Here is a 23,306-nt window from a genome sequence, read left to right on the forward strand (position 1 = left end):
TAACAAAAAAAATGAGCAAAATGAACTAAAAAAGCGAGTATGCTAACAGTATCATGCTAACAATAGCATGCTTACAGTTAGCATTAGTGAAACACCAAAATATGAAACTGAAGTGTGTACCTGCTAAATTAGCTAAAATAGCTCACATATTACTGTTAGCATGCTAAAATGCTAACTCTTATCTGCGTTAAGTACCAAAATATAATACTCTGAGGTGTGTAATTTGTTTAAAATGCTAGCATGCTAACGTTAGCATGCATCAGGTAACAAAAAAATGAGCAAAATGTGCTAAAAAAGCGAGTATGCTAACAATAACATGGTTAAAGTTAGCATTGGTGAATTACCAAAATATGAAATTGAGGCGTATATCTGCTAAATTATCTAAAATACCTAACATATTACTGTTAGCATACTAAAATGCTAGCTTTTACCTACACCAAGTAGCAAAATATATTACTCTGAGGTGTGTAATTTGTTTAAAATGTTAGCCTGCTAACGTTAGCATGCATCAGGTAACAAAAAAAAAGAGCAAAATGGGCTAAAAAAGCGAGCATGCTTAAAGTACGATGCTAACAATAGCATGCTTACAGTTAGCATCTGTGAAATACCAAAATATGAAACTGAAGTGTGTACCTGCTAAATTAGCTAAAATAGCTCACATATTACTGTTAGCATGCTAAAATTTTTGCTTTTACCTGCGCCAAGTAGCAAAATATATTACTCTGAGGTGTGTAATTTGATTAAAATGCTAGCCTGCTAACATTAGCATGCATCAGGTAACAAAAAAAATGAGCAAAATGTGCTAAAAAAGCAAGTATGCTAACAATAGCATGGTTAAAGTTAGCATTAGTGAATTACCAAAATATGAAATTGAGGCGTATATCTGCTAAATTATCTAAAATACCTAACATATTACTGTTAGCATACTAAAATGCTAGCTTTTACCTACACCAAGTAGCAAAATATATTACTCTGAGGTGTAATTTGTTTAAAATGTCAGCCTGCTAACGTTAGCATGCATCAGGTAACAAAAAAATTAGCAAAATGAACTAAAAAAGCGAGTATGCTAACAGTATGATGCTAACAATAGCATGCTTACAGTTAGCATTAGTGAAACACCAAAATATGAAACTAAAGTGTGTACCTGCTAAATTAGCTAAAATAGCTCACATATTACTGTTAGCATGCTAAAATGCTAACTCTTATCTGCGTTAAGTACCAAAATATAATACTCTGAGGTGTGTAATTTGTTTAAAATGCTAGCATGCTAACGTTAGCATGCATCAGGTAACAAAAAAATGAGCAAAATGTGCTAAAAAAGCGAGTATGCTAACAATAACATGGTTAAAGTTAGCATTGGTGAATTACCAAAATATGAAATTGAGGCGTATATCTGCTAAATTATCTAAAATACCTAACATATTACTGTTAGCATACTAAAATGCTAGCTTTTACCTACACCAAGTAGCAAAATATATTACTCTGAGGTGTGTAACTTGTTTAAAATGCTAGCCTGCTAACGTTAGCATGCATCAGGTAACAAAAAAAATGAGCAAAATGGGCTAAAAAAGCGAGCATGCTTAAAGTACGATGCTAACAATAGCATGCTTACAGTTAGCATCTGTGAAATACCAAAATATGAAACTGAAGTGTGTACCTGCTAAATTAGCTAAAATAGCTCACATATTACTGTTAGCATGCTAAAATTTTTGCTTTTACCTGCGCCAAGTAGCAAAATATATTACTCTGAGGTGTGTAATTTGATTAAAATGCTAGCCTGCTAACATTAGCATGCATCAGGTAACAAAAAAATGAGCAAAATGTGCTAAAAAAGCGAGTATGCTAACAATAACATGGTTAAAGTTAGCATTGGTGAATTACCAAAATATGAAATTGAGGCGTATATCTGCTAAATTATCTAAAATACCTAACATATTACTGTTAGCATACTAAAATGCTAGCTTTTACCTACACCAAGTAGCAAAATATATTACTCTGAGGTGTGTAACTTGTTTAAAATGCTAGCCTGCTAACGTTAGCATGCATCAGGTAACAAAAAAAATGAGCAAAATGAACTAAAAAAGCGAGTATGCTAACAGTATCATGCTAACAATAGCATGCTTACAGTTAGCATTAGTGAAACACCAAAATATGAAACTGAAGTGTGTACCTGCTAAATTAGCTAAAATAGCTCACATATTACTGTTAGCATGCTAAAATGCTAACTCTTATCTGCGTTAAGTACCAAAATATAATACTCTGAGGTGTGTAATTTGTTTAAAATGCTAGCATGCTAACGTTAGCATGCATCAGGTAACAAAAAAATGAGAAAAATGTGCTAAAAAAGCGAGTATGCTAACAATAACATGGTTAAAGTTAGCATTGGTGAATTACCAAAATATGAAATTGAGGCGCATATCTGCTAAATTATCTAAAATACCTAACATATTACTGTTAGCATACTAAAATGCTAGCTTTTACCTACACCAAGTAGCAAAATATTTCACTCTGAGGTGTGTAACTTGTTTAAAATGCTAGCCTGCTAACGTTAGCATGCATCAGGTAACAAAAAAAATGAGCAAAATGGGCTAAAAAAGCGAGCATGCTAGCATTAGTGAAATACCGAAATATGAAACTGAAGTGTGTACCTGCTAAATTAGCTAAAATATTACTGTTAGCATGCTAAAATTCAAACTTTTATTTGTGCCAAGTAGCAAAATATATTACTCTGAGGTGTGTAATTTGTTTAAAATGTTAGCCTGCTAACATTAGCATGCACCAGGTGCCAAAGCGTGACTGAATTGTATACCAACAGAATTAGCTATAAAAATGTTTGACCGTACTAACGTTAGCATTCACCAAGTGACAAAATATATCAAATGAGCAGGAAAGCTAACATGCTAATAAAGAAGTTGCAACTGACGTGTAAAGCGGCTGCAGCTGCAGGTGCGAGGACTTCTGCGGAGGCTGGTAGCCGTACGAGTCAAATCCACCGATGAAGTCGACTTGGCGGGAGAAGGAAGGAGACTTGGGATTATTTCAATGAAGTCCTAATAACTTCTCACTGAAGTCAGCACACTCACAGCTGTCCTCGTCGTCCTGGAAGACTTTGCTGACGTAGCAAGCGTACACCAAGCCAAAGAGCTGTGGACAACAAGACGTGACAACAAGTTACAAGACTGTCCAGCAGGGCTGGGAATCTCTGGGCATTAGCAAAAGACAGCTACCATAAAACATGCTAAATTTCTCGCAAATATGCCAGCAGCTAACGTGCTAACGTGCGTTAATAATTATCAAACTTGGTCGGCAGCGCCGAGTATCACAAACCATGATTTTTCAGTTTAATCGTACAAAATTAGCACAAAAAAAAAAAAAAAAAAGTTAGCATAATATGTTAGCATGCTAACGTTCTCACAAGTATGGTAATAGTTAACGTGCATGGTAGCGCCGAGTATCACAAACCATGATTTTTCAGTTTAATCGTACAAAGTTAGCAAAAAAAAAAAAAAAAAAAAAAGTTAGCATAATATGTTAGCATGCTAACGTTCTCACAAGTATGGTAATAGTTAACGTGCATGGTAGCGCCGAGTATCACAAACCATGATTTTTCCGTTTAATCGTACAAAATTAGCAAAAAAAATGAAAAATAAAGTTAGCATAATATGTTAGCATGCTAACGTTCTCACAAGTATGGTAATAGTTAACGTGCATGGTAGCGCCGAGTATCACAAACCATGATTTTTCAGTTTAATCGTACAAAGTTAGCAAAAAAAAAAAAAAAAAAAAAAGTTAGCATAATATGTTAGCATGCTAACGTTCTCACAAGTATGGTAATAGTTAACGTGCATGGTAGCGCCGAGTATCACAAACCATGATTTTTCAGTTTAATCGTACAAAATTAGCACACAAAAAAAAAAAAGTTAGCATAATATGTTAGCATGCTAACGTTCTCACAAGTATGGTAATAGTTAACGTGCATGGTAGCGCCGAGTATCACAAACCATGATTTTTCAGTTTAATCGTACAAAATTAGCAACAAAAAAAAAGTTAGCACACTATGTTAGCATGCTAACGTTCTCACAAGTATGGTAATAGTTAATGTGCACGGCAGCGCTGAGTATCACAAACCATGATTTTTCAGTTTAATCGTACAAAATTAGCAACAAAAAAAAAGTTAGCACACTATGTTAGCATGCTAACGTTCTCACAAGTATGGTAATAGTTAATGTGCACGGCAGCGCCGAGTATCACAAACCATGATTTTTCAGTTTAATCGTACAAAATTAGCAACAAAAAAAATAAATAAAGTTAGCATAATATGTTAGCATGCTAACGTTCTCACAAGTATGGTAATAGTTAAGGTGCATGGTAGCGCCGAGTATCACAAACCATGATTTTTCAGTTTAATCGTACAAAGTTAGCAAAAAAAAAAAAAAAAAAAAAAGTTAGCATAATATGTTAGCATGCTAACGTTCTCACAAGTATGGTAATAGTTAACGTGCATGGTAGCGCCGAGTATCACAAACCATGATTTTTCCGTTTAATCGTACAAAATTAGCAAAAAAAATGAAAAATAAAGTTAGCATAATATGTTAGCATGCTAACGTTCTCACAAGTATGGTAATAGTTAACGTGCATGGTAGCGCCGAGTATCACAAACCATGATTTTTCAGTTTAATCGTACAAAGTTAGCAAAAAAAAAAAAAAAAAAAAAAGTTAGCATAATATGTTAGCATGCTAACGTTCTCACAAGTATGGTAATAGTTAACGTGCATGGTAGCGCCGAGTATCACAAACCATGATTTTTCAGTTTAATCGTACAAAATTAGCACACAAAAAAAAAAAAGTTAGCATAATATGTTAGCATGCTAACGTTCTCACAAGTATGGTAATAGTTAACGTGCATGGTAGCGCCGAGTATCACAAACCATGATTTTTCAGTTTAATCGTACAAAATTAGCAACAAAAAAAAAGTTAGCACACTATGTTAGCATGCTAACGTTCTCACAAGTATGGTAATAGTTAATGTGCACGGCAGCGCTGAGTATCACAAACCATGATTTTTCAGTTTAATCGTACAAAATTAGCAACAAAAAAAAAGTTAGCACACTATGTTAGCATGCTAACGTTCTCACAAATATGGTAATAGTTAATGTGCACGGCAGCGCTGAGTATCACAAACCATGATTTTTCAGTTTAATCGTACAAAATTAGCACAAAAAAGAAAAGTTAGCATAATATGTTAGCATGCTAACGTTCTCACAAGTATGGTAATAGTTAATGTGCATGGTAGTGCCGAGTATCACAAACCATGATTTTACAGTTTAATCGTACAAAATTAGCACAAAAAAAAAGAAAAAAAGTTAGCACACTATGTTAGCATGCTAACGTTCTCACAAGTATGGTAATAGTTAACGTGCACGGCAGCGCTGAGTATCACAAACCATGATTTTTCAGTTTAATCGTACAAAAATAGCACAAAAAAGAAAAGTTAGCATAATATGTTAGCATGCTAACGTTCTCACAAGTATGGTAATAGTTAACGCGCATGGTAGCGCCGAGTATCACAAACCATGATTTTTCAGTTTAATCGTACAAAGTTAGCAAAAAAAAAAAAAAAAGTTAGCATAATATGTTAGCATGCTAACGTTCTCACAAGTATGGTAATAGTTAAGGTGCATGGTAGCGCCGAGTATCACAAACCATGATTTTTCAGTTTAATCGTACAAAGTTAGCAACAAAAAAAAAAAAAAAAAAGTTAGCATAATATGTTAGCATGCTAACGTTCTCACAAGTATGGTAATAGTTAACGTGCATGGTAGCGCCGAGTATCACAAACCATGATTTTTCAGTTTAATCGTACAAAATTAGCAAAAAAATAAAGTTAGCATAATATGTTAGCATGCTAACGTTCTCACAAGTATGGTAATAGTTAATGTGCATGGTAGTGCCGAGTATCACAAACCATGATTTTACAGTTTAATCGTACAAAATTAGCACAAAAAAAAAGAAAAAAAGTTAGCACACTATGTTAGCATGCTAACGTTCTCACAAGTATGGTAATAGTTAACGTGCACGGCAGCGCTGAGTATCACAAACCATGATTTTTCAGTTTAATCGTACAAAATTAGCACAAAAAAGAAAAGTTAGCATAATATGTTAGCATGCTAACGTTCTCACAAGTATGGTAATAGTTAACGCGCATGGTAGCGCCGAGTATCACAAACCATGATTTTTCAGTTTAATCGTACAAAGTTAGCAAAAAAAAAAAAAGTTAGCATAATATGTTAGCATGCTAACGTTCTCACAAGTATGGTAATAGTTAACGTGCATGGTAGCGCCGAGTATCACAAACCATGATTTTTCAGTTTAATCGTACAAAATTAGCACAAAAAAAAAAAAAAGTTAGCATAATATGTTAGCATGCTAACGTTCTCACAAGTATGGTAATAGTTAACGTGCATGGTAGCGCCGAGTATCACAAACCATGATTTTTCAGTTTAATCGTACAAAGTTAGCAAAAAAAAACAAAACAAAAAGTTAGCATAATATGTTAGCATGCTAACGTTCTCACAAGTATGGTAATAGTTAACGTGCATGGTAGCGCCGAGTATCACAAACCATGATTTTTCAGTTTAATCGTACAAAGTTAGCAAAAAAAAAAAAAGTTAGCATAATATGTTAGCATGCTAACGTTCTCACAAGTATGGTAATAGTTAACGTGCATGGTAGCGCCGAGTATCACAAACCATGATTTTTCAGTTTAATCGTACAAAGTTAGCAAAAAAAAAAAAAAAGTTAGCATAATATGTTAGCATGCTAACGTTCTCACAAGTATGGTAATAGTTAATGTGCACGGCAGCGCTGAGTATCACAAACCATGATTTTTCAGTTTAATCGTACAAAATTAGCACACAAAAAAAAAAAAAGTTAGCATAATATGTTAGCATGCTAACGTTCTCACAAGTATGGTAATAGTTAACGTGCATGGTAGCGCCGAGTATCACAAACCATGATTTTTCAGTTTAATCGTACAAAATTAGCACAAAAAAAAAAAAAGTTAGCATAATATGTTAGCATGCTAACGTTCTCACAAGTATGGTAATAGTTAACGTGCATGGTAGCGCCGAGTATCACAAACCATGATTTTTCAGTTTAATCGTACAAAATTAGCACAAAAAAAAAAAAAAGTTAGCATAATATGTTAGCATGCTAACGTTCTCACAAGTATGGTAATAGTTAACGTGCATGGTAGCGCCGAGTATCACAAACCATGATTTTTCAGTTTAATCGTACAAAGTTAGCAAAAAAAAACAAAACAAAAAGTTAGCATAATATGTTAGCATGCTAACGTTCTCACAAGTATGGTAATAGTTAACGTGCATGGTAGCGCCGAGTATCACAAACCATGATTTTTCAGTTTAATCGTACAAAGTTAGCAAAAAAAAAAAAAGTTAGCATAATATGTTAGCATGCTAACGTTCTCACAAGTATGGTAATAGTTAACGTGCATGGTAGCGCCGAGTATCACAAACCATGATTTTTCAGTTTAATCGTACAAAGTTAGCAAAAAAAAAAAAAAAGTTAGCATAATATGTTAGCATGCTAACGTTCTCACAAGTATGGTAATAGTTAATGTGCACGGCAGCGCTGAGTATCACAAACCATGATTTTTCAGTTTAATCGTACAAAATTAGCACACAAAAAAAAAAAAAGTTAGCATAATATGTTAGCATGCTAACGTTCTCACAAGTATGGTAATAGTTAACGTGCATGGTAGCGCCGAGTATCACAAACCATGATTTTTCAGTTTAATCGTACAAAATTAGCACAAAAAAAAAAAAAGTTAGCATAATATGTTAGCATGCTAACGTTCTCACAAGTATGGTAATAGTTAACGTGCATGGTAGCGCCGAGTATCACAAACCATGATTTTTCAGTTTAATCGTACAAAATTAGCACAAAAAAAAAAAAAAGTTAGCATAATATGTTAGCATGCTAACGTTCTCACAAGTATGGTAATAGTTAACGTGCATGGTAGCGCCGAGTATCACAAACCATGATTTTTCAGTTTAATCGTACAAAATTAGCACAAAAAAAAAAAAAAAGTTAGCACACTATGTTAGCATGCTAACGTTCTCACAAGTATGGTAATAGTTAAGGTGCATGGTAGCGCCGAGTATCACAAACCATGATTTTTCAGTTTAATCGTACAAAGTTAGCAAAAAAAAAAAAAAAAAAAAAAGTTAGCATAATATGTTAGCATGCTAACGTTCTCACAAGTATGGTAATAGTTAACGTGCATGGTAGCGCCGAGTATCACAAACCATGATTTTTCAGTTTAATCGTACAAAATTAGCAAAAAAAATAAAAAATAAAGTTAGCATAATATGTTAGCATGCTAACGTTCTCACAAGTATGGTAATAGTTAACGTGCATGGTAGCGCCGAGTATCACAAACCATGATTTTTCAGTTTAATCGTACAAAATTAGCACAAAAAAAAAAAAAAAGTTAGCACACTATGTTAGCATGCTAACGTTCTCACAAGTATGGTAATAGTTAAGGTGCATGGTAGCGCCGAGTATCACAAACCATGATTTTTCAGTTTAATCGTACAAAGTTAGCAAAAAAAAAAAAAAAAAAAAAAGTTAGCATAATATGTTAGCATGCTAACGTTCTCACAAGTATGGTAATAGTTAACGTGCATGGTAGCGCCGAGTATCACAAACCATGATTTTTCAGTTTAATCGTACAAAATTAGCAAAAAAAATAAAAAATAAAGTTAGCATAATATGTTAGCATGCTAACGTTCTCACAAGTATGGTAATAGTTAACGTGCATGGTAGCGCCGAGTATCACAAACCATGATTTTTCAGTTTAATCGTACAAAATTAGCAAAAAAAATAAAGTTAGCATAATATGTTAGCATGCTAACGTTCTCACAAGTATGGTAATAGTTAACATGCACGGCAGCGCTGAGTATCACAAACCATGATTTTTCAGTTTAATCGTACAAAATTAGCAAAGAAAAATAAAAATAAAGTTAGCATAATATGTTAGCATGCTAACATTCTCACAAGTATGGTAATAGTTAACGTGCATGGTAGCGCCGAGTATCACAAACCATGATTTTTCAGTTTAATCGTACAAAATTAGCACAAAAAAAAAAAAAAAGTTAGCATAATATGTTAGCATGCTAACGTTCTCACAAGTATGGTAATAGTTAACGTGCATGGTAGCGCCGAGTATCACAAACCATGATTTTTCAGTTTAATCGTACAAAATTAGCAAAAAAATAAAAAATAAAGTTAGCATAATATGTTAGCATGCTAACGTTCTCACAAGTATGGTAATAGTTAACGTGCATGGTAGCGCCGAGTATCACAAACCATGATTTTTCAGTTTAATCGTACAAAATTAGCACAAAAAAAAAAAAAAAAGTTAGCATAATATGTTAGCATGCTAACGTTCTCACAAGTATGGTAATAGTTAAGGTGCATGGTAGCGCCGAGTATCACAAACCATGATTTTTCAGTTTAATCGTACAAAATTAGCACAAAAAAAAAAAAAGTTAGCATAATATGTTAGCATGCTAACGTTCTCACAAGTATGGTAATAGTTAACGTGCATGGTAGCGCCGAGTATCACAAACCATGATTTTTCAGTTTAATTGTACAAAATTAGCACACAAAAAAAAAAAAAAGTTAGCATAATATGTTAGCATGCTAACGTTCTCACAAGTATGGTAATAGTTAAGGTGCATGGTAGCGCCGAGTATCACAAACCATTATTTTTCAGTTTAATCGTACAAAGTTAGCAAAAAAAAAAAAAAAAAAAAAGTTAGCATAATATGTTAGCATGCTAACGTTCTCACAAGTATGGTAATAGTTAACGTGCATGGTAGCGCCGAGTATCACAAACCATGATTTTTCAGTTTAATCGTACAAAATTAGCAAAAAAAATAAAGTTAGCATAATATGTTAGCATGCTAACGTTCTCACAAGTATGGTAATAGTTAACGAGCATGGTAGCGCCGAGTATCACAAACCATGATTTTTCAGTTTAATCGTACAAAATTAGAAAAAAAAATAAAAAATAAAGTTAGCATAATATGTTAGCATGCTAACGTTCTCACAAGTATGGTAATAGTTAACGTGCATGGTAGCGCCGAGTATCACAAACCATGATTTTTCAGTTTAATCGTACAAAATTAGCACAAAAAAAAAAAAAAAAAGTTAGCACACTATGTTAGCATGCTAACGTTCTCACAAGTATGGTAATAGTTAACGTGCACGGCAGCGCTGAGTATCACAAACCATGATTTTTCAGTTTAATCGTACAAAATTAGCACAAAAAAGAAAAGTTAGCATAATATGTTAGCATGCTAACGTTCTCACAAGTATGGTAATAGTTAACGCGCATGGTAGCGCCGAGTATCACAAACCATGATTTTTCAGTTTAATCGTACAAAGTTAGCAAAAAAAAAAAAAGTTAGCATAATATGTTAGCATGCTAACGTTCTCACAAGTATGGTAATAGTTAACGTGCATGGTAGCGCCGAGTATCACAAACCATGATTTTTCAGTTTAATCGTACAAAATTAGCACAAAAAAAAAAAAAAGTTAGCATAATATGTTAGCATGCTAACGTTCTCACAAGTATGGTAATAGTTAACGTGCATGGTAGCGCCGAGTATCACAAACCATGATTTTTCAGTTTAATCGTACAAAGTTAGCAAAAAAAAACAAAACAAAAAGTTAGCATAATATGTTAGCATGCTAACGTTCTCACAAGTATGGTAATAGTTAACGTGCATGGTAGCGCCGAGTATCACAAACCATGATTTTTCAGTTTAATCGTACAAAGTTAGCAAAAAAAAAAAAAGTTAGCATAATATGTTAGCATGCTAACGTTCTCACAAGTATGGTAATAGTTAACGTGCATGGTAGCGCCGAGTATCACAAACCATGATTTTTCAGTTTAATCGTACAAAGTTAGCAAAAAAAAAAAAAAAGTTAGCATAATATGTTAGCATGCTAACGTTCTCACAAGTATGGTAATAGTTAATGTGCACGGCAGCGCTGAGTATCACAAACCATGATTTTTCAGTTTAATCGTACAAAATTAGCACACAAAAAAAAAAAAAGTTAGCATAATATGTTAGCATGCTAACGTTCTCACAAGTATGGTAATAGTTAACGTGCATGGTAGCGCCGAGTATCACAAACCATGATTTTTCAGTTTAATCGTACAAAATTAGCACAAAAAAAAAAAAAGTTAGCATAATATGTTAGCATGCTAACGTTCTCACAAGTATGGTAATAGTTAACGTGCATGGTAGCGCCGAGTATCACAAACCATGATTTTTCAGTTTAATCGTACAAAATTAGCACAAAAAAAAAAAAAAAGTTAGCATAATATGTTAGCATGCTAACGTTCTCACAAGTATGGTAATAGTTAACGTGCATGGTAGCGCCGAGTATCACAAACCATGATTTTTCAGTTTAATCGTACAAAATTAGCACAAAAAAAAAAAAAAAGTTAGCACACTATGTTAGCATGCTAACGTTCTCACAAGTATGGTAATAGTTAAGGTGCATGGTAGCGCCGAGTATCACAAACCATGATTTTTCAGTTTAATCGTACAAAGTTAGCAAAAAAAAAAAAAAAAAAAAGTTAGCATAATATGTTAGCATGCTAACGTTCTCACAAGTATGGTAATAGTTAACGTGCATGGTAGCGCCGAGTATCACAAACCATGATTTTTCAGTTTAATCGTACAAAATTAGCAAAAAAAATAAAAAATAAAGTTAGCATAATATGTTAGCATGCTAACGTTCTCACAAGTATGGTAATAGTTAACGTGCATGGTAGCGCCGAGTATCACAAACCATGATTTTTCAGTTTAATCGTACAAAATTAGCAAAAAAAATAAAGTTAGCATAATATGTTAGCATGCTAACGTTCTCACAAGTATGGTAATAGTTAACATGCACGGCAGCGCTGAGTATCACAAACCATGATTTTTCAGTTTAATCGTACAAAATTAGCAAAGAAAAATAAAAATAAAGTTAGCATAATATGTTAGCATGCTAACATTCTCACAAGCATGGTAATAGTTAACGTGCATGGTAGCGCCGAGTATCACAAACCATGATTTTTCAGTTTAATCGTACAAAATTAGCACAAAAAAAAAAAAAAAGTTAGCATAATATGTTAGCATGCTAACGTTCTCACAAGTATGGTAATAGTTAACGTGCATGGTAGCGCCGAGTATCACAAACCATGATTTTTCAGTTTAATCGTACAAAATTAGCAAAAAAATAAAAAATAAAGTTAGCATAATATGTTAGCATGCTAACGTTCTCACAAGTATGGTAATAGTTAACGTGCATGGTAGCGCCGAGTATCACAAACCATGATTTTTCAGTTTAATCGTACAAAATTAGCACAAAAAAAAAAAAAAAAGTTAGCATAATATGTTAGCATGCTAACGTTCTCACAAGTATGGTAATAGTTAAGGTGCATGGTAGCGCCGAGTATCACAAACCATGATTTTTCAGTTTAATCGTACAAAATTAGCACAAAAAAAAAAAAAGTTAGCATAATATGTTAGCATGCTAACGTTCTCACAAGTATGGTAATAGTTAACGTGCATGGTAGCGCCGAGTATCACAAACCATGATTTTTCAGTTTAATTGTACAAAATTAGCACACAAAAAAAAAAAAAAGTTAGCATAATATGTTAGCATGCTAACGTTCTCACAAGTATGGTAATAGTTAAGGTGCATGGTAGCGCCGAGTATCACAAACCATTATTTTTCAGTTTAATCGTACAAAGTTAGCAAAAAAAAAAAAAAAAAAAAAGTTAGCATAATATGTTAGCATGCTAACGTTCTCACAAGTATGGTAATAGTTAACGTGCATGGTAGCGCCGAGTATCACAAACCATGATTTTTCAGTTTAATCGTACAAAATTAGCAAAAAAAATAAAGTTAGCATAATATGTTAGCATGCTAACGTTCTCACAAGTATGGTAATAGTTAACGAGCATGGTAGCGCCGAGTATCACAAACCATGATTTTTCAGTTTAATCGTACAAAATTAGAAAAAAAAATAAAAAATAAAGTTAGCATAATATGTTAGCATGCTAACGTTCTCACAAGTATGGTAATAGTTAACGTGCATGGTAGCGCCGAGTATCACAAACCATGATTTTTCAGTTTAATCGTACAAAATTAGCACAAAAAAAAAAAAAAAAAGTTAGCACACTATGTTAGCATGCTAACGTTCTCACAAGTATGGTAATAGTTAACGTGCATGGTAGCGCCGAGTATCACAAACCATGATTTTTCAGTTTAATCGTACAAAATTAGCAAAAAAAATAAAAAATAAAGTTAGCATAATATGTTAGCATGCTAACGTTCTCACAAGTGTGGTAATAGTTAACGTGCATGGTAGCGCCGAGTATCACAAACCATGATTTTTCAGTTTAATCGTACAAAGTTAGCAAAAAAAAAAAAAGTTAGCATAATATGTTAGCATGCTAACGTTCTCACAAGTATGGTAATAGTTAACGTGCATGGTAGCGCCGAGTATCACAAACCATGATTTTTCAGTTTAATCGTACAAAATTAGCAAAAAAAATAAAAAATAAAGTTAGCATAATATGTTAGCATGCTAACGTTCTCACAAGTATGGTAATAGTTAACGTGCATGGTAGCGCCGAGTATCACAAACCATGATTTTTCAGTTTAATCGTACAAAATTAACACAAAAAAAAAAAAGAAGTTAGCACACTATGTTAGCATGCTAACGTTCTCACAAGTATGGTAATAGTTAACGTGCATGGTAGCGCCGAGTATCACAAACCATGATTTTTCAGTTTAATCGTACAAAATTAGCACAAAAAAAAAAAAAAGTTAGTATAACATGTTAGCACTAACGTTCTCACAAGTATGGTAATAGTTAACGTGCATGGTAGCGCCGAGTATCACAAACCATGATTTTTCAGTTTAATCGTACAAAATTAGCAAAAAAAATAAAAAATAAAGTTAGCATAATATGTTAGCATGCTAACGTTCTCACAAGTATGGTAATAGTTAACGTGCATGGTAGCGCCGAGTATCACAAACCATGATTTTTCAGTTTAATCGTACAAAATTAGCAAAAAAAATAAAAAATAAAGTTAGCATAATATGTTAGCATGCTAACGTTCTCACAAGTATGGTAATAGTTAACGTGCATGGTAGCGCCGAGTATCACAAACCATGATTTTTCAGTTTAATCGTACAAAATTAGCAAAAAAAATAAAGTTAGCATAATATGTTAGCATGCTAACGTTCTCACAAGTATGGTAATAGTTAACGTGCATGGTAGCGCCGAGTATCACAAACCATGATTTTTCAGTTTAATCGTACAAAATTAGCACAAAAAAAAAAAAAAAGTTAGCATAATATGTTAGCATGCTAACGTTCTCACAAGTATGGTAATAGTTAACGTGCATGGTAGCGCCGAGTATCACAAACCATGATTTTTCAGTTTAATCGTACAAAATTAGCACAAAAAAAAAAAAAAGTTAGCATAATATGTTAGCATGCTAACGTTCTCACAAGTATGGTAATAGTTAACGCGCATGGTAGCGCCGAGTATCACAAACCATGATTTTTCAGTTTAATCGTACAAAATTAGCACAAAAAAAAAAAAAAGTTAGCATAACATGTTAGCACTAACGTTCTCACAAGTATGGTAATAGTTAACGTGCATGGTAGCGCCGAGTATCACAAACCATGATTTTTCAGTTTAATCGTACAAAATTAGCAAAAAAAATAAAAAATAAAGTTAGCATAATATGTTAGCATGCTAACGTTCTCACAAGTATGGTAATAGTTAACGTGCATGGTAGCGCCGAGTATCACAAACCATGATTTTTCAGTTTAATCGTACAAAATTAGCAAAAAAAATAAAGTTAGCATAATATGTTAGCATGCTAACGTTCTCACAAGTATGGTAATAGTTAACGTGCATGGTAGCGCCGAGTATCACAAACCATGATTTTTCAGTTTAATCGTACAAAATTAGCAAAAAAAATAAAAAATAAAGTTAGCATAATATGTTAGCATGCTAACGTTCTCACAAGTATGGTAATAGTTAACGTGCATGGTAGCGCCGAGTATCACAAACCATGATTTTTCAGTTTAATCGTACAAAGTTAGCAAAAAAAAAAAAAAGTTAGCATAACATGTTAGCATGCTAACGTTCTCACAAGTATGGTGATAATGAACCTAACCTATTAACGGTGCACAAAAACATTCTTAAATCACCTCCATTCTAAACAACTCATTCATTTTCAAAAATCGATAAAAACAATTTTATAAATGTTTTTTTTCCCTTTTTTCTATAAGACTCAACAATAATCAGAATCGAGAATTGTGTTGAATCGAGAATCTGTTTGAATCAACAATTGATTTGAATCGAGAATCTGTTTGAACCAAGAATCGTGTTGAATCGAGACTTGATTTGAATCAAGAATCGTGTTGAATCGAGAATTGACTTGAATTGAGAATATCGGTTTAAATCGAGAATTGATTTGAATCCAGAATCGTGTTGAATCAAGAATTGATTTGAATCAAGAATCGTGTTGAATCGATAATCTGTTTGAATCAACAATTGATTTGAATCGAGAATCTGTTTGAACCAAGAATCGTGTTGAATCAAGACTTGATTTGAATCAAGAATCTGTTTGAATCGAGAATTGTGGAGAATCGAGACTTGATTTTAATCAAAAATCGTGTTGAATCGAGACTTGATTTGAATCAAGAATCGTGTTGAATCGAGAATTGACTTGTATTGAGAATCGGTTTGAATCGAGAATTGATTTGAATCCAGAATCGTGTTGAATCAAGAATTGATTTGAATCAAGAATCGTGTTGAATCAATAATCTGTTTGAATCAACAATTGATTTGAATCGAGAATCTGTTTGAACCAAGAATCGTGTTGAATCGAGACTTGATTTGAATCAAGAATCTGTTTGAATTGAGAATTGTGTAGAATCGAGACTGGATTTGAATCAAAAATCGTGTTGAATCAAGAATCTGTTTGAACCAAGAATCGTGTTGAATCGAGACTTAATTTGAATCAACAATCTGTTTGAATCGAGAATCGTGTTGAATCGAGACTTGATTTGAATCGAGAATCGTGTTGAATCGAGAATTGACTTGAATTTAGAATCAGTTTGAATCGAGAATTGATTTGAATCCAGAATCGTGTTGAAACACGAATTGAGTTGAATCAAGAATCGTGTTGAATCGATTATCTGTTTGAATCAACAATTGATTAGAACCAAGAATCGTGTTGAATCGAGACTTGATTTGAATCAAGAATCTGTTTGAATCGAGAATTGTGTAGAATCGAGACTTGATTTTAATCAAAAATCGTGTTGAATCGAGAATCGTGTTGAATCGAGACTTGATTTGAATCAAGAATCGTGTTGAATCGAGAATTGCCTTGAATTGAGAATCGGTTTGAATCGAGAATAGATTTGAATCCAGAATCATGTTGAATCAAGAATTGATTTGAATCAAGAATCGTGTTGGATCGATTATCTGTTTGAATCAACAATTGATTAGAATCAAGAATCGTGTTGAATCGAGACTTGATTTGAATCAAGAATCTGTTTGAATCGAGAATTGTGTAGAATCGAGACTTGATTTTAATCAAAAATCGTGTTGAATCGAGAATCGTGTTGAATCGAGACTTGATTTGAATCAAGAATCGTGTTGAATCGAGAATTGTCTTGAATTGAGAATCGGTTTGAATCTAGAATTGATTTGAATCCAGAATCATGTTGAATCAAGAATTGATTTGAATCAATAATCGTGTTGAATCGATTATCTGTTTGAATCAACAATTGATTTGAATCGAGAATCTGTTTGAACCGAGACTTGATTTGAATCGAGAATCGTGTTGAATCGAGAATTGACTTGAATTGAGAATCAGTTTGAATTGAGAATTGATTTGAATCCAGAATCGTGTTGAATCAAGAATTTATTTGAATCAAGAATCGTGTTTAATCGATTATCTGTTTGAATCAACAATTGATTTGAACCAAGAATCGTGTTTAATCGAGACTTGATTTGCATCAAGAATCTGTTTGAATCGAGAATTGTGTAGAATCGAGACTTGATTTTAATCAAAAATCGTGTTGAATCGAGAATTTATTTGAATTGAGAATCGGTTTGAATCCAGAATCGTGTTGAATCGAGACTTAATTTGTATTAAGAATCTGTTTGAATCGAGAATCGTGTTGAATCGAGAATTGATTTGAATTGAGTATCGGTTTGAATCCAGAATCGTGTTGAATCAAGAATTGATTTGAATCAAGAATCGTGTTGAATCGAGAATCTGTTTAAATCAACAATTGATTTGAATCGAGAATCGTTTTGAATCGAGAATCTGTTTGAACCAAGAATCGTGTTGAATCGAGACTTGATTTGAATCAAGAATCTGTTTGAATTAAGAATCGTGTAGCATCGAGACTTGATTTGAATCGAGAATCGTGTTGAATCGTGAATCTGTTTGAATCGAGAATCTGTTTGAATCAAGAATCGTGTTGAATCGAGAATTGACTTGAATCGAGAATCTGTTTGAATCAAAAATCGTGTAGAATCGAGAATTGATTTGAGAATTGGTTTGAATCAAGAATCTGTTTGAATCGAGAATCGTGTTGAATCGAGAATTGATTTCAATCGAGAATCGTGTTGAATCAAGAATTGATTCTGAATGGAATCGTCACCGCAGGAATCGGAATCACACCAAAAGTTAGGTGTTTAAAGATTCACACTCCTAAAAAATATTAGTGGTGCACAAAAAATGTGATTCCCGTCAGAATGGCGATTCTTATTCATCACGATTCTAAATCATTTACGAGGGGCGTGGCCTCATGACAGACCAACCAGCAAGGGAATATCATGTTGCCTTCAGGGAACCTAGGAACTAATTCAGTCTAAGCCAACACTCAATAAAGGCTTTACCTGTCCTTTTATATGTTAATAAATATCTATTGTTTTTTGATGATAACATCTCATTTTTATTGCTATATTTAAAACAATGATATTTTTAACTGCTTGTTTTATTAAGACATTTCTGAGTCAAATGTGCAAGTATGACATTAAGTTGCAAGTCCAAGACATTAGATGGCAGTAGTGTATATTTTAAGGTGTGTTTTCATGGTTTTTGTTGCGCCTAAAAAGTGTTAATACTGTAAATATTGTAAATATTACGCACCAGCTGTTTAATTGTAGCGTGCATCTTAGTTGTAGTGTCCATTAATACATTTGGAGGAGTTGAAATCGCCATGTAAAATCGCTAATGCTAATCAGTAGCATGTCAATAGCAAAGGCAATGTATGTTAGCATCACGCTAGCATGTTTTTGGAAAAGTGGAGGCATACTCACAGTTACAGTTACTTACAGTTCCAAGTCCAACACATTAGATGACAGTAGTTTATACATTATGGTGTGTTGGCTAGTCAGTTCCGTTTTTGCTGGATCTAGGTTTTTGTTGCGCCCTAAAAGGTGTTAATACTGTAAGTATTGCACTTATTACGCACCAACTGTTTGACTGTAATGTGCATCTTAGTTGTAGTGTCCATTAACACATTTGGAGGAGTTGAAATCGCCATGTAAAGTCGCTAATGCTAACCAGTAGCATGTCAATAGCAAAGCCAATGTATGTTAGCATCACGCTAGCACATTTTTGGAAAAGTGGAGCCATACTCACAGTAACCGTTACGTACAGTTCCAAGTCCAACACATTAGATGACAGTAGTGTATACTTTATGGTGTGTTGGCTAGTCAGTTCTGTTTTTGCTGGATCTAGGTTTTTGTTGCGCCGTAAAAAGTGTTAATACTGTAAGTATTGTACTTATTACGCACCAGCTGTTTAATTGTAGCGTGCCACTTAGTTGTAGTTATTATTAACACATTTGGAGGAGTTGAAATCGCCATGTAAAATCGCTAATGCTAATCAGTAGCATGTCAATAGCAAAGGCAATGTATATTAGCATCAAGCTAGCACATTTTTGGAAAAGTGGAGCCACATTTACAGTAACAGTTACTTGCAGTTCCAAGTCCAACACGTTAGGTGACAGTAGTCAGTTACGTTTTTGCTGGATCTAGGTTTTTGTTGCGCCCTAAAAAGTGTTAATACTGTAAGTATTGCACTTGTTACGCACCAGCTGTTTGATTGTAGCGTGCAACTTAGTTGTAGTTATTATCAACACATTTGGAGGAACTGAAATCGCCATGTAAAATCGCTAATGCTAATCAGTAGACTTAGACTTAGACTTCCTTTTTATTGTCATTCAAATTTGAACTTTACAGCACAGATAAGAACAAAATTTCGTTACATAAGCTAGCATGTCAATGTCAATAGCAAAGGCAATGTATATTAGCATCAAGCTAGCACATTTTTGGAAAAGTGGAGCCATATTTACAGTAACAGTTACTTACAGTTCCAAGTCCAACACGTTAGATGACAGTAGTGTATACTTTATGATGTAATGGCTAGGCAGTCGTTTTTGCTGGATCTAGCTTTTCGTTGCGCCCTAAAAAGTGTTAATACTGTAAGTATTGTACTTATTACGCACCAGCTGTTTAATTGTAGCGTGCATCTTAGTTGTAGTTATTATTAACACATTTGGAGGAGTTGAAATTGCCATGTAAAATCGCTAATGCTAACCAGTAGCATGTCAATAGCAAAGCCAATGTATGTTAGCATCATGCTAGCACATTTTTGGAAAAGTTTAGCCAAACTCACAGTTACTTACAGTTCCAAGTAGTGTATACTTTATGATGTAATGGCTAGGTAGTTGTTCTTGTTGGATCTAGTTTTTCGTTGCGCCCTAAAAAGTGTTAATACTGTAAGTATTGTACTTATTACGCACCAACTGTTTAATTGTAGCGTGCAACTTAATTGTAGTTATTATTAACACATTTGAGGAATTGAAATTGCCATGTAAAATCGCTAATGCTAATCAGTAGCATGTCAATTGCAAAGGCAATGTATGTTAGCATCACGCTAGCACATTTTTGGAAAAGTTTAGCCAAACTCACAGTTACTTACAGTTCCAAGTAGTGTATACTTTATGATGTAATGGCTAGGCAGGCGTTTTTGCTGGATCTAGTTTTTCGTTGCGCCCTAAAAAGTGTTAATACTGTAAGTATTGTACTTATTACGCACCAGCTGTTTAATTGTAGCGTGCATCTTAGTTGTAGTTATTATTAACACATTTGGAGGAGTTGAAATCGCCACGTAAAATCGCTAATGCTAACCAGTAGCATGTCAATAGCAAAGCCAATGTATGTTAGCATCACGCTAGCACATTTTTGGAAAAGTTTAGCCAAACTCAAAGTTACTTACAGTTCCAAGTAGTGTATACTTTATGATGTAATGGCTAGGCAGGCGTTTTTGCTGGATCTAGTTTTTCGTTGCGCCCTAAAAAGTGTTGATACTGTAAGTATTGTACTTATTACGCACCAGCTGTTTAATTGTAGCGTGCATCTTAGTTGTAGTTATTATTAATACATTTGGAGGAGTTGAAATCGCCATGTAAAATCGCTAATGCTAATCAGTAGCATGTCAATTGCAAAGGCAATGTATGTTAGCATCACGCTAGCACATTTTTGGAGAAGTGGAGCCTTACTTTACTGACAGTGGGGCGTTCTTTGAGTCAATTTCTTTGTCGGCATTGGAAGTTGCGCCATTACCTGGCGGTGGTTTGGCCGAGTTGGCTCTCAGTGCTGCTGGAGTGACCGCCAATCGCGATGGGCCGGCAACCGGGTATCACAACATGGCACCGTTGGGTTTTTTACGTGAATCGGTGAGTGCCAAAACAGTATCGCACTTGTAACTATCCCTAGCCCAGGGTGATTCAGTCGCTGCGTACGACGGCAAAATAAGCCACCGCGGGGCCAAAGAAAGTTGCGAGTGCCAGCACTTCGATAAAGAAGGTGAGAAACACTATTGGATTCGAGGAGAAACTCGCAGCAAGTATAGAACCGACTACAAACTGAGAAAAAAATGCTGGAAAAAAATTGATTCACAAGCAATTTTGCGATTAAGCATTCATTCTGAATCAAAGTTTTTTTCTAGTTTTGAAGTTAAATTGAAGAATGTTCCAGATAAAAAACAAGCCGGGGGGGCCCTTTGACCTGGCGTGTGGGCTGTACGTACCGCCAGCAGGATCTGAACGGCCGAACTCAGCACCTCCATGTACTGGTAGTCCAGGAGACACCCGGACACGGTGATGACGTGGTGGTCGTCGGGGGCCAGGTGCGAGTCCAGCACGGGAGTCACTAGGCAACCGGGACCGTGCTCCATCCACCATGAACGATGCAGGGACGTGTTGAACGTCATGAGGAAGTCCCTGTCCTGCTTGGACACACACACACATCCATACCACTGGGGGGGTAAGTCTTCTTCACCATCAGACCATGGCCGCACAATTTCAAACATTCCGGTGTGATTAAAAATAGGAAATATTGATACCAATATTGGTCAAAAGTATATAAATAAGAATTCATTAATTTACTTTTTAAATAATGTTAAGGATCTTTTAAAAACGTACAAAAGCGTAAAGGAGCTCGGGCCCAGCGAAGCCGGCGGCGTTTCTGGGTGTTGTTGATAAATGGCTGTTGCTTCACATTGTAGAGTCTTAGCTTGCACTTACAGGTGAAGCGACCAACTGTAGTTACTGACAGTGGTTTTCTCAAGTGTTCCTGAGCCCATGTGGTGATATCCTTTACACACTGATGTCGCTTACATGCGGTGATTTCTCCAGATTCTCTGAACCTTTCGATGATATTACGGAGCGTAGATGGTGAAATCCCTAAATTCCTTGCAATAGCTGGTTGTTGTTCTTAAACTGTTGGGACAATTTGCTCACGCATTTGTTGACAAACTGGTGACCCTCGCCCCATCCTTGTTTGTGAATGACTAAGCATTTCATGAAAAAAAAAAGTTAGCATAATATATTAGCATGCTAACGGTCTCACTAACGTGCATGGTAGCGCCGAGTATCACAAACCATGATTTTTCAGTTTAATTGTACAAAATTAGCACAAAAAAAAAAAGTTTACATAATATGTTAGCATGCTAACGTTCTCACAAGTATGGTAATAGTTAACGTGCACGGCAGCGCCGAGTATCACAAACCATGATTTTTCAGTTTAATCATACAAAATTAGCAACAACAAAAAAAGTTAGCATAATATATTAGCATGCTAACGTTCTCACAAGTATGGTAATAGTTAACGTGCATGGTAGCGGCGAGTATCACAAACCATGATTTTTCAGTTTAATCGTACAAAATTAGCACAAAAAAAAAAAAGTTAGTACAATATGTTAGCATGCTAACGCTCTCACAAGTATGGTAATAGTTAACGTGCACAGCATCGCAGAGTATCACAAACCATGATTTTTCAGTTTAATCATACAAAATTAGCAATAACAACAACAACAAAAAAAGTTAGCATAATATGTTAGCATGCTAACGTTCGTCACAAGTACGGCAATAGTTAATGTGCATGGCAGCGCCGAGTATCACAAACCATGATTTTTCAGTTTAATCATACAAAATTAGCAACAAAAAAAAAAGTTAGCATAATATGTTAGCATGCTAATATATTAAAAACAACATTCTTAATCACCCCAATTCTAAAAAATTCATACATTTTCAAAAATCGATAAAAACTATTTTATAAATGGGTTTTTTCCCTTTTTTCTATAAGACTCAACAAGAATCAGTTAGACAATTTTTTTACGCACTTGAACAAAATAACAACAAACAAACAAACAAAAAAAAGTTAGCATAATATATTAGCATGCTAACGTTCTCACAAGTATGGTAATAGTTAACGTGCATGGTAGTGCCGAGTATCACAAACCATGATTTTTCAGTTTAATCGTACAAAATTAGCACAAAAAAAAAAAAAAGTTAGCACAATATGTTAGCATGCTAACGCTCTCACAAGTATGGTAGTAGTTAACGTGCACGGCATCGCAGAGTATCACAAACCATGATTTTTCAGTTTAATCATACAAAATTAGCAACAACAAAAAACAAAAAAAAAGTTAGCATAATATGTTAGCATGCTAACGTTCGTCACAAGTACGGCAATAGTTAATGTGCATGGCAGCGCCGAGTATCACAAACCATGATTTTTCAGTTTAATCATACAAAATTAGCAACAAAAAAAAAAGTTAGCATAATATGTTAGCATGCTAATATATTAAAAACAACAT

General features: G+C 34.3%; 1 protein-coding gene across 2 annotated transcripts in view; it reads right to left on the minus strand.

Annotated features, from left to right (window-relative positions):
• Nucleotides 1-23,306, minus strand: part of nkain1 (sodium/potassium transporting ATPase interacting 1) — a 51,344-nt gene that overhangs the window by 6,277 nt on the left and 21,761 nt on the right. For both annotated transcript variants that reach the window (XM_062047254.1, XM_062047253.1), the window contains exons 5-7: nucleotides 21,237-21,434; nucleotides 3,084-3,144; nucleotides 2,924-3,005 (exon numbers count right to left, since the gene is read on the minus strand). In XM_062047254.1, coding sequence (XP_061903238.1) covers nucleotides 2,924-3,005; nucleotides 3,084-3,144; nucleotides 21,237-21,434 — 341 coding nt within the window. The remainder of the gene's footprint in view (nucleotides 1-2,923; nucleotides 3,006-3,083; nucleotides 3,145-21,236; nucleotides 21,435-23,306) is intronic.

This window comes from Entelurus aequoreus, linkage group LG05 (genome assembly GCF_033978785.1).
Source record: "Entelurus aequoreus isolate RoL-2023_Sb linkage group LG05, RoL_Eaeq_v1.1, whole genome shotgun sequence".
In the NCBI taxonomy this organism is placed as follows: domain Eukaryota; kingdom Metazoa; phylum Chordata; class Actinopteri; order Syngnathiformes; family Syngnathidae; genus Entelurus; species Entelurus aequoreus.